This window comes from Chaetura pelagica, unplaced genomic scaffold (assembly GCF_000747805.2).
Source record: "Chaetura pelagica isolate M959 unplaced genomic scaffold, ChaPel_1.0 scaffold344, whole genome shotgun sequence".
NCBI classification, from domain to species: domain Eukaryota; kingdom Metazoa; phylum Chordata; class Aves; order Apodiformes; family Apodidae; genus Chaetura; species Chaetura pelagica.
Genome location: NW_009953098.1, coordinates 7,667,091 through 7,679,640, shown reverse-complemented (window position 1 = coordinate 7,679,640; position 12,550 = coordinate 7,667,091). Strand labels below are relative to the sequence as shown.

General features: G+C 45.0%; 2 protein-coding genes across 2 annotated transcripts in view; one reads left to right on the top strand and one right to left on the bottom strand.

Moving 5' to 3' along the window:
* RAB39B (RAB39B, member RAS oncogene family) lies at positions 1-4,909 on the top strand. The gene is made up of 2 exons (XM_009997134.1): positions 1-215; positions 4,173-4,909. The coding sequence occupies exons 1-2, from the start codon at positions 1-3 to the stop codon at positions 4,597-4,599; spliced, it is 642 nt and encodes a 213-aa protein (XP_009995436.1). The 3' UTR covers positions 4,600-4,909.
* A 4,960-nt stretch (positions 4,910-9,869) lies between these two features.
* Positions 9,870-12,550, bottom strand: part of VBP1 (von Hippel-Lindau binding protein 1) — a 5,051-nt gene continuing 2,370 nt past the window's right edge. The window contains 2 exon segments of the mRNA XM_009997133.1: positions 9,870-10,267; positions 11,125-11,263. Of these exon segments, the coding sequence (XP_009995435.1) occupies positions 10,197-10,267; positions 11,125-11,263 (210 nt within the window). The 3' untranslated portion in view covers positions 9,870-10,196.

Genomic DNA, 12,550 nt, shown 5'->3' with positions numbered 1-12,550 from the left:
ATGGAGGCCATCTGGCTCTACCAATTCCGCCTGATCGTCATCGGCGACTCCACCGTGGGCAAGTCTTGCCTCATCCGTCGCTTCACCGAAGGACGCTTCGCTCAGATCTCTGACCCCACGGTGGGGGTGGATTTCTTCTCCAGGCTGGTGGAGATCGAACCGGGCAAAAGGATCAAGCTGCAGATCTGGGACACGGCCGGGCAGGAGAGGTTCAGGTGAGACCGGGGGTTGGGCCGGGCGTTACAGCTTGTACACATCCTATACGTCCTACACGCGGCCATTTGGGGGGCTGTCCACGTGTTTAGGACGTATAGGATGTGTAGGGTGGAGGTGTGAGGACAGCGCTGGGTTTTGGGAACGTTTAGCAGCCGTGAGCGAGGAGCGGGGTGCGCGTCAGGATGGGGCCGGGCAGGGGGACGCCGCTGGTGTTTCACAGGATGTTTCACAGCTGAACACACATTTCTGCCTGCTGAATGCGATGGAATATGCGGTTTGATCCTCTGCAGCGGCAGAGGGATCAGCTGCGGGTAGGACAGGGAAAGGCCGAGATGAACCCTTTGGTTGTGGCTGTGCGGGGATGGCGGGTGCGCTCCGGGAGCGCCGTGCCCAGCGAACAGTTTGAGAGGTTAAGCAATAGGTTTGAAGGCTCGGGGAGGCAAAAATAAAGGTGACGTGTGGGATGGTGCCAAGAGTTTCCCCCAGAACTGTATGGTAAGCACATCAGTCGTGGTTTGAGCAGGCTCGGCCCCAGCTGAGCACGGGGCTGGTGCCGTCGGGGGACGCGTCTCGTTTGGAAGGGATGAGTGTGAGTCCCTTCAGCCCCCACCTCCCGTTTGCCTGTATTTTTCATGCATCTTTAACCCTCATCCGCTCTTTCATCCTGCTCCCTCCGGGAGCACTTTCCTTGCTCTGCATCTCGTGCAGCTTCACAAAGCTTCTCGCGTGCTGCAATGACTCGCTTGAGGAGTGTTTTGGTTTCATTCAAGAAATTAAACCTCTGCTACTCCCGTGCCTCTCACCTCCTTCCTTCGGATCTGTGGTGCTGGCGTCTGGCCCAGGATGTGCAGTTGGTCCTTACCCACTGAAAGGTTTTTCTTCTGCTACCTTGCAGGCGTTCGGGGCGAGGTGCTTTATTGTGCTGCGAGAGGAGGTGCTTTAGCTTGCAGTTGCATCAGCTTCCAGCTTTGCATCTTGGGCTGAGGTCTGTAGAAAACGCGTCTGGAACCTGCCCGCTGCTTCTGCCTTTGCTGGAAAGAGCCAAAGCTGTTGGATGGCTGCAGTTTCCTTTCTTTCATGTGTTAGGAAGTTTGGGGCCCTGGAGGCTGCTTACCCTTAGTGCTGGTGGTTGACCCGCCCTGTGCTGGGGCTGTGAGCATGATGAGCAGGCGACCTTCAGCACAAGGGCAGGCTGCGCTGCTGCCAGGGGCAGCTGCCTTCAAAGGCACGAAGAGTGTAAGGGGCAGGAACAGGGAATGACAGAAAGAAACCCCACATCGTCCAACTTTGAAATGCCCTTGCCAAAGCACAGACTTAAATTCCCACTGTGAAAAGCTGGAGGGAAGTGAGCAAACCCAGGTGTCTTTATGGTACACTCCAAAGTACGAAAAAATCGGGCGAAAAGTCTGTTTTGTGTTTATCCCTTTCAGATCACCTTTAGCCCTCTCACAAATTGTGCCCTGTAAACACAGCAGCTCTTGGGCTGCTCCTGCAGGTGCTCTCAACTTTAAATTTTTTTGTCATAGTACAGGGAATTTCTTAAGAAGGAGATTTGTAAGAATGAGCTCTGCTTTTTCACAGATTTCTCAGATTTGAAGGTTTCCAGTTAGCTTTGTTTAGTTTAACAGCTGCCCCACAAGGAAGCAACCAGTATAGTTATTTTGAAGACAACTTGTTGGCATTCTCTGATCTGCAGCTGTGCTACATTTCTGCTCTTCCTGAACCCCATTTTGAGCTCTTTCACTCCCCATAAATGGGAAGCAATTTCCATGCAGTCAACGCTTAAATTACAGTTAAGTATGTGCCGTTTGTCAGATAATGCCCCAAACGTGCTGCCTGGGACAGTGTTGAGGCTGCTTTGGAGATGTAGAGGACAGGGTCCAATTCTTCCTGGTTCCAGCAGGTTTTGCCTATCTCTGGTGACTCAAATATTGTGATTTCCTTTTCTGAAATGCATTGTTATGTGATGCTAACAAAAGCAGAAGCATGTGCAGCCCTGGCTCCCTGGGACTGTGTGCCACCAGCTACAGAAGAGCCGTCTCCTGGCTGGCAGCTCTGCCTCAGCTGAGAGGGCAAGACTTGAGCAAACAGCCGTCGACCCTGGGTACAAGAGTCTCCACCATGAGTACAGAGCCAGGGGAATTCCCAAACAGAGGCAGTACCTATGAGTTAAAACTTGGCCAAAATAGGTGTCAACACCTGAACTGCTCTGCCTGGGCATATATGGGCATGGTGGGAGGAGGGAAGATGGGAGTCTTGTAAGGGAACTGGGGAGTGGTGCACAGCGTGAGGGCAGTATAGTTTGCTTCCTGCAGGTCTGTAAGGAAAACTGTCTGTGGAAAAGGATTTAAGAAAAGGCACTGAGACCTTCACCTAGTTTCACCTCAAAACAGCATTCAGCTTGGATCCCATCATGTCTTTCTGGGGAACCTGAGGCACTGTTGACGTTGGCAGGAGGAGCCAGAGCTGAGGCACTGAGCACAAGGGAGAAGCAGAAATGCCTGTGACAGCATGGGGGTGAATTCGGAGTACCAATATCTGTTTGCAGCTGGCTAGATAGCAAAAGGCAGATCTAATTCCCTCAGTGCCAAACTTGCAGAGCTACTGTTGTCCCTCAACCAGATAATTGGGAGAGGAGAAATTTCCCAGATGCAGCCAGCTATCTTTTTTCCCCCTTTTCTGACTGTCTTAAGTTTTGGCTGTGAGTTTTCGCCCATTGCTGCATGTCTGTTGATAAAGCAATCCTTGAAAACTCCAGTTCATTCTTTCTTGGGGCAGTATCACTAGTTATACACACCAAACAACCCCTAACAAGTCTTCTGTTTCCAAAAAAGGACTTGTCCCAAGGTAAAAATGGAGCAGTGCTTACATATTCCTGGCAAGGAAAGTTCAGACCAGAGCATGAATTCCTCCAGGGACTGAAATCGATCATTGCTTCTGGATTTAGAATGAATCCATGACTTTGCAGAAACACCCCAGTTTTACAGCATCTTGGTTTTTCCATATGTAGTAGTCACTGAACAGTAGCTCTGCTTAGCCTTGTGGTCTCATGTGCTGCTTCTGGCTGTGTTGAAGTCTGCCCTTGCTTGGAGCAGTTTTGGAAGGTGTGTTCCATTTCTTAGCCCTCAGCTTGGGGGTCTTTTTGGTTAATGCTTAGTGTTGTCAGTATTTGGCAGGAACAAGACCAACAGTGATGTAGGTTCCTCCAGAAAGCTGTTGTATCATTTTGCTGTTACTGGAGGGGGTGGGGGGGATCAGAGTGGCTGTTCCTGTTAGTGCATTATCTGTAACAGAGTGTGCTGCTATTCTGACCAGTGATGTAGAGGGAGAAAGCACCGGGGTCTGTGGATGTCCTATGCCAAGGTCCTGGGTGTATGGAGGGGAGCTACAATCCCATGGTCTGTCTTCCAGATCTGTAGCCTCCTTGTTTTATGTCTTTGTCAGAGAGTGGGTCTTTGATTTCAAATTAATCTTCAATTTGTTACAGTGCTTCTAAACCAATGGGTTAGACAAGGTGTCCAGAAACCTTGCATGGTGGGGGACAGGACTCTTGAGACTAACAGCAAAGGGCATGCAGAAATGCATGATAGAAAACAGAGACAAAAAATGGCGTGGGGTTTTTGAACAGAGCTTTAATAAATCAGTAGCACAGTTAGCCAAGGATTAAATCTTTAAGCCAGGATTAGTTGTCTTTTTAAATTACAAGCTCTATGGAGCACAAGCTAAAAGCGATAAGACGTTGCCTGAATGGGCCTTCTCTGCCCTGTGTTCTTCAGGGTGGACAGGGTGGTGGTAAATGCAGCTTCCTAAAACAAAGATGGGTTTACAAAATGGTTACACTGGGCTTTAGGAAAAAGATAAATCAGGACAGACAAGCAAAACCACATGTGAAACTCACTCTGCCCTTCTTCCCAAACAGCTGTAACATACTTTTGTTGTGGTTCCTTCATTTCCAGGTCCATCACCAGAGCCTACTACAGGAACTCGGTTGGTGGACTCCTCCTCTTTGACATTACAAACCGAAGGTCCTTCCAGAATGTCCACGAGTGGCTAGAGGAGACCAAGGTGCCCCCCCAGCCATACCAGATTGTCTTTGTTTTGGTAGGTCACAAGTGCGACCTTGACACACAGCGGCAAGTCACCAGGCACGAAGCTGAGAAACTGGCTGCAGCTTATGGTATGAGGTACATTGAGACCTCAGCTCGGGATGCCATTAATGTGGAGAAGGCCTTCACTGATCTGACTCGAGATATATACGAGCTTGTTAAAAGGGGGGACATTTCAATCCAGGAGGGATGGGAAGGGGTAAAGAGTGGGTTTGTCCCAAACGTAGTGCACTCTTCAGAAGAAGTGGTGAAATCAGATAGGCGGTGCTTGTGCTGAGCTCCTCTAGGGAGGCAAGCGGTGATGAACTCTACTAACCAAACGTACTTTACTAAGTGAACTCAGTGTGACAGAAGGGAGAGCAACACTCCCGTTGTGACCAGCCTCCCACATTGTTTTGGACACCAGAACAGACCCCAGAAAGAAATGTTCTGTTCCAATTAACCTTTCAGAACTGGGGGCTACAAACCTAATGGTGAGTGAGGGAGGGTGCATGGTCTTGTAAGGAGACAGGAAGCAGAAATGAGGGGCTGCACAAGACAGGTGAGAGTATACAGAGAGCTGGATGGGCTGGCACATGCCAGGGTACTGTACATGTCCTCTTTTAAGTAAATCCGTAGCTCCTTGCTGGGTATTGAAGCCACGGTATGGATACTTTAGTAGTATGACAGGTGGGCAGACAGAGAGAAAGCAAGAAGACATCTTCATTTGTGTCAGCTGTTTATTACCAGGAAGGTGTAAAGGCAGCACAGATACCATTTCTGCATAAGGAAACTTATCCACAGGAGGAGTTTACTGACATAGTTTGCACACTTCTTAAATTCCTTTCTTATGTTCATGAACCTAGTTCAATAGCAAAGAATATTCTGTGGGATTTAAAGAGGAAAACAGTAGTTACTTGATTGGTAATTAAAATTTAAATTATTCACTCTGCCAATAGTGCTTTTCTTGCTGTGCTGAACTGGGATTCGAAGTGGCAACTCCTGCTCCAGTAGTAATTATTCAATGCCTTTTTACGCATTTACTACCTTGAAAGGACCCTGAATTCAGGGCTTTCTAATAGAATTACGTGATCAAGAGCATGAAGAGTCCTCCTATCATGTATCTTAAGGCTGGAGTGTTGCAGCCAGGTGAGACACACCAGTATTTTTGTTTTGCTAACAGCACTGTGCTGACCTTTTGGTTGTCTAACCAACCAGATCAAAATGCAGAATGGAAAGAAGGGGAAAAAAAACCAAACCCAACCCTCCAGCAAAATAAGAAAAACAACTTGAAGAGCTTAACTCAGGTGCATCAGACATCCTAAAAGGTGAGATTTGTTTTCAAAGAAGTTAAATAGCATGGAAAGCCACAGCTTTCATCAGTATGCTCTGCTATTGAAGTGTCATTTTCTTTCTTGGCCTCTGTGGAAGAAGGGAACTAGCACTGGGAAGGAGGAGCTCACAACAGAAGTGTCTGAGCAGGTGGGAAGGAAAGCCACAAGACAAGCTCAAGAGTAAGAGTTGTTTTCCTCCATATTTTAATTTAGCAAAAGAGGATCTGTCTCAGGTGGGCAGCACGATGTGGGAGCCGTGTTGCAAAAGCTGTGTGCAGGTGAAGGGTTTCTGGGAATGCCATTGGCCACTTGAGCTTTCCTTCCACTAGTTTAGCTTAAGCTTTTGAAGTGCAGCAGGGTGACTGTGCTCCTGTAGCAAACTAGGGGAGTTCAGCCTATTAAATGCAAACAAAAACAACTATAGTGACTTTTTTACTCGAGTTTGCACGCTTTATAGACCAAACTGCTAATGGACAGGAAGGGAGGTATTAGGTAAAAAACATGGAAAGCAACTAGTGTTTGGTTTTGGGCCTCTAAGTAGAGACGAAGGAAATACTTGTTAAGGCTTTTTAAGCTACCCCCATCTATAAAAATGTGGGTTGTCTTGATTGCTGTTGAATTCGGACTGTTTCTCCCTTTGAAATTGTTCTCATGGTTTGCAGCACATGGGCAAGCCTGTAAAAGAAAAAAATCTTGTGGTTTCCATATTAAAGCCGTAAAAAAAAAAACAACAGTCCCACAACAACAACAAAAAAAGGCCCAAACCAACAAACAAAACCCTGAAAATCAATAACATTTTTAATTTCAGTGTTCTAGGAACAATTTCAGTTCCTGGGCTCTGCAGGGGAGCATCTGTGCTGGGAGGGCACTGGGAGCAAATTAAGAGGAAGGGAAGGTGGCAACACTCCAGCACCTTTCAGGAAGCTTGTCACTGGTAAGGACTCCCTGCTCACACTTGTATAGGCTATGAATGTAGCAAAAACCTGTGTACTAAAGTTCAGTGAATTCCAGTGGTGGTCGAGTTGAGTGCCCTGATGATAAAAAAGTAAATAAAATACAAATGAAATTGTCCCTTTACAAAATCTCTTTCTAGGTAAGCAGAGCTGGAGAGGAGAGCTGCAGAGCGCGCACGGGAGCTGGGCTGCACGGGCTCTCCTGGGCTGAGCCTGGGGGAGCGCCAGGGTTGCTCGGACCAAACCTGTTAGTCATATTTTCACAAAGGCAAGGACAGACAAGTAGTAAAGGGTGAGTTTCTTCATTCTTAGAATGGACAGTCCACCCAGCAACCTGTCTTCCAGGGTCCAGCTGGTCAGGAGGTGTGGCTGGGGTGGCTGAGCGGAGGCAGCAGCTCTCCTCAAGGGCAGAGCTGCACCAGGGGTCACGAGGAGTTGGCTCAAATGGTGTTTTAGCAATAGTGAAATGCTCCAGTTCTCTGTGCAGGAACCTGGCCAGCAAGGGAAAGATCATTTTTCATGAGACAACCAGTATTTTGTTTAATGGGTTTTGGATGTTCCCTGTTAACTGCTCCCAGAGAGAAATTCCAGAAAGCCTAAACAAGTAAGTGCATTCAGGCCTTCAGAGTAAACTTTTAATTTAAAAACACAAGTGTCATAATTCTAAAGAGGAACAGTACAGACAAAAATGTATGCAGTCTTAACTACTTAGAGGTAATAAATGGTTATCCTAAATGATAGAGAAATCATTATATACATCTTTTTCTAATTCCTTGCATTTTCTAGACAGCTTATTATAATATAGGAAATGTAGATTCATCTGTACAAAATTTGGAATGTTTTTTTCTAAGATGAAGAACTTATAGGATATGCTAAGAATTCTTTTCTAACAACTGGTTTTAATGCTTTGATTGCTAGTGCAAGATTTAGAGAAATGAGGTCATACCTTTCACAGGATCATGAGCAGGAGCTCTTTTACTCTATGACAAAAAGAAAAAAACAACCAAAAAAAAAGGAAAAAAAAGGAAAAAGCTAACTTTCTGTGGTTCCTACCACATTAAAAAAAACGATCTGCATGTTAGATTGAAATTGCTCAGACCCTCCAGAATAAAGCATCCTATACACTCTCCTCGCTTTCTGTTATGCACTGTAACAAAATGTGAAGATAATGCTGTATTTAGCTGTCTGTATGTGACTGAAAATATGCTTGTATTTAGCAAAACGGTTACCACGTGATACTGTGAAATTCAAAACTTGTAAAGATTGGTGGGGTTTTTGTTTTTAATTTCCCCCTCCCTGTTCTTCACCAGTGATCGCTTGACTACCTGTACCCCTTCTGTTCTGCAGCCAGACCCAGTCCAACAGGGACTGGTACAACAATAAACAGGCACCCTGCAGTAGTGTCTGCTGTACATTTGTCTCTGAGGGCTACAGCTTCTATCGTACCAGCTGCCTTGCTGAGAAGACAGAGCAGCTATAGAAACACTGGCCTTTCTAAAACAAAAAAAAATAATTAAAATCCAAAAAACTTCCCCCTCAGCAGTGGCCAAAACCAGCCTTAGTGTCTCCAGGAGGCCACTGTCAGCAGCAGGCAAGACTAGTGTCACAGCTTCTGCAAACTGGCCTTCTGTTCTTACTCAAAGTAACAAACAATGAACAGTCAAGGACAGAGCAACACTGGACAAGGGCCAGTCAGGGAAGCTTGTGTTCTTGCCTATGAGATTTTTAAACTTACTTAGTAGCTAAGACCAAAAAAACCCAAACACACCCAAACCAAGAGTTAAGATGGCCGCAGCCATCTCCCCGCTGCCCAGGCCCAATACCTTTGGAGCCTAGAGAGCAATTCCAGCTCTCATGCTGTCCCCTGTCCCACCCCCAGCATTAGGTCACTGGCAGTTGCACACAGTGCTCATTCTGCTAGTGTAGAAATGCTTAACTTGTCATTTCATTGTGCGCAACAAAGGCAATTGCTGCCTTAGGACCAGCCTGGGGTGAGCACGGGTTAGCCTGTTGGGATCTCATTAATCCAAATTGAAGAGGAAACTTTAAGAGACATGAGGATGTGTTTGCAGCTGCCTTTCCTGTCACTGCTGCTGCTCTTAGGAAGGGAGGGAAGCGGCCTGGGCAGCCCCACATGCAGCCTGTGCAGGGACCTGTTATGAAATAAAACATCAGCTCTAGACCTGCTGCTGCAGCAGAGACACTGGGACAAAGGGCACGGCCCTGTAGGGAAGGAACGAAGGAGCCAAGCCCAGACACTTACCTGGGAGCTAGGGTAAGGACTTACCTCCTCTGTGCCCATCCCTGCAGCTCTTTCTCTTTTGTAGCCACAGTGGTTAGATCTATTGCTGGTGTCCACATATTCAGAAGAGCTGACTCACACTCAAGCCAGTATTCAGCAGCTTCACTTTTCATCTCTGCTGCTTCACTTGAATTCCACCCCCGTCCCAATTAAGAGAGGGAAACATTGAAAAAATCACACACCAGATTTCTGACTTTCTCCCACAAAGAAAGATGCACAAAAACAGGTGTTTGCCACAACTGTTTAGTTTTACTATTTTAATATCATGAAATAAAAGTACAAAAAATTTACAGGTATATTGTTTCTTACATGAAGATCAAACAGTTAACATTTGCATTTATTTTGCAGCGAAACCTGTATTCTCAGTCACAGAATGTGAATATTAGCCACTGACATCACCACTGAGCATTTCATTTTAGAAAGAAACTGCAGAGGTAAAAGGCAACAATCTTGCAAGGCTTCATAAGAACCAAAAAAAAAATTCCACCTGTGAACACCAGAAGTCATGCTTCAGTAAACCATCCTTGTCTAATACAGGTTTCACCACCTGGGAGGCTGCGACATCTTGTCTAAGGGATCGTAAATAGGGGGTTTCCTCTTTACAGGCTACTTTGGGGTCCTTGTTCAATGGATTTGCCGAAACCAGCAGTCTGTGCACATGTATGAAAAAGGGGTGAGACCACCTGCAGTCTTGAAATAGCTTGTGCTGTTTACTCCCTTTACCACTCTTCTCTGAAGACAAGTCCCAAACTGTTGCATGTAAAGTGCTGAGAGTAACAGGCAGTTAACTAACCCGTAATTATTCAAAACACATTTATCCATAGTGAATATCCAGGAATGCTTGCAGGTTGATGCTGCCAATTAACTGACTGAAACAAAATCCAAGACTTCACTGTATTTTGTCTGTTCCTTAGAACATTACAGCTGCATGTCTTCCCAGCCCAAGTTGACTTTTAACTTCATCAGCTGGACAGAGATGCTGTCATGTCAGACTCCATTTCATATGTGCCCCTCAACTTTTCAGACAAGCTTTCAGGTAGAAATTTATATATGACAGACTAGCCTGATCAAAATACTATGTCCTTTGCTGGACCGTGTGGTGCCTTTTCAAATAACTTATTCCATGAAGCATGCATGAAACCAAATTTCGAGTTTACAAATAAATAAAATGGTGCTCACCATTAGTTTTTGTATGTTTTACCATTTACTGAAATGCTTAAAGTAACTCAGTCCCTTAAGAGTGAATTTTGGGGGTGTTTAAATAAAAAATATTTGGAAATTGAAACCACATTTAAAATTGGCAAAACTATGCTTTGTTTTTGGAAGGGTCTTGCTTGTTTCTTCTCTTTACATCCCAATTATAAACTCTAGCCATATCTGAGAGTGTGGAGTTAAGGAAGTAGCTCATGCATTCAGAAAAGAAAAAAAAAAAGAAAAAAAAAGGGGAAAAGTAAGCTACAGAGTTGGCCACATACACTTCACTTACTTGAAACAGTCAATAGAGAAACCATTTAATGACAGAGCTGACTTGGTGCAAGTCAGCACCTTAACACCCAAGAATACCAGTAGCTGTTAATAACTGTACTTGCCTATTTCAGGCATCCAAAACTTCCTGCAGCACTACACTATCTTAAGTATCAACTTAAAAAAGCAAGTAGTTGTGCTTTCCTTTACTAAATCTAATGCTTCTGCTGACAGCTCCCCTCATCATTAAAATAGTCTGTAAGTAGGAAGTATAAAAAAGAACAACCACCACACATCCCTGGAGGTGTTTCATAACAGTATGAAGAAGTGCCAGAGTCAGGCAGTGCCTGGGCTGGCTGCAGTGGGGCTGTGTTGGTTGGAGAGCTCAGCAGTGGCAGCTGAACAGTGTAGGATGTGCAGGAACCCCAAGAACAACACTCCTGTGCTCTGCAGAGGAAAGGAGAGTGGCTTTGCTTTGAAATGACCTCCTGACCATCACACTGCAGCACCAATTCATGCTTCCAACTTGCTTCCCAGCTAGATTTGCAACCATCCCTATTGCCCTGCTTCACTAGGACCCAATCACAGACACAAGCTTTGCTGCATCTAACACAACATCCCATTCACTGATAGAAAAGGTTAAGTCCCTCCAGTCCTACAGAATTTTAAGGGCAGCCAGTCCAAGATAAAAACATGTCACTAACCTGGTAATTACCTGTTTGTTAGCTTTCACACACACATCTTCCCCTGCAAATAAAATGAAAGGATACTGACTTCTGTAGTCGTGAACTGATCTCTAAGGAAGTCCAGCTCCTCCTCTAGAAGATCAAGGTTTCTTGTGGCTGTTGACAAATTCTTCTCTAACAGAGCCTGAGCTTCATCAATATCATATTCAAGCATCACATTGGCCTAAAAAAAGAAAGATTTATAAAAGCTGTTACTTTTGCATCAAAAGGAATAAGTCATAACAGGCTTATTTCAGGCTTTTGCTTATCACATTAACAAATGGCTGTCCTGACAGGCCAGGAGAACAAGATTCAGGGATGATCAATGGGAGAATCCACTTGAGGCCTCCACCACTTCAGTAACTGAGTAAATAAGTCCCTCTAGTAACTTCTAAAAAGTTCTCTTAATATTGCTATGCAACAAGGGATTTCTCTCCCTATGGATTGTGCTCAGCCTTTCAGGTGTCAGTATCTCATCTTCACCTTATCTGAAAAGTGAGAGACTTGACGTTTCTAAGCAGCACCTTCCAAGTGTCACACAACTCTAGAAACAACTTCTGTTGCATTGAAGATTAACCTTAGGATCTCTCTGTGTGGAACACTGGCAAACAGTCTAATGAACAAGAAGTATTACAGGTATTTAAAGACACATGTATAAAAGCCCTATACTGTCCTGTGGTGGTTTTCAATCTACAAATCTTTATTTCAGTAAGAAGCTGCTGCATGAAGAGATAAAGGAGCAGTGTCAAGTGAAGATGGAGCAGTGACATTTTGTCCCGCTCAAGAACTGTGCACTGAGCAGAGGCAGATCCTGCTAATTAGACCTGATCCCAGGGAGTGCCACACAGAGCTGCAAGAGGGTGATAAGCCATTCTTCCTTTAAAATAACTGGCAGACATAATTTCCCCAGTAACAGTAATACCTGTAGCCCAACCTGCAGACTGTAAGCAACAAGGAGGATAAAGACAGAAGGCCAAGAACACCTGAATTTAGTAGACTGCTTTGGCATTTCATGATAGCTTTTCTGTGTGAACCATCAACAGGATGAACTTTCTCTGACATTCTGTTACAAAATAAACCTGGGATGCTCCATGTAAGTCAATGTTTGTGAATTCTGAAGACAGTCTCCTAAAAGCAACAGGTATCAGACAAATAGGATAGAAAAAAAAGTGGGAGATTTGGAGTAACTGCCAAATCAGTCTGGATGCTGCACATGACACCAATGTTTCTGTCCTAGCCAAGGGGTTTTATTTAGCAGCCAACACAGGGAACATTTGAGATACAGAATTATAAACTAAAGATATGTAGGTTATGTCCACATATAAGGAAGGCCCTGAATACAAAATATCCCAACCTGGTATCACTTAAGTACTTAGAAATCTCTGTCCTGAGCTCTGATCCCAGCAGTCTTTAGTACAAATCCTACTCTTAAATGCTGGCAGATACCTGTGAGTAACAGAAATCCCATCTT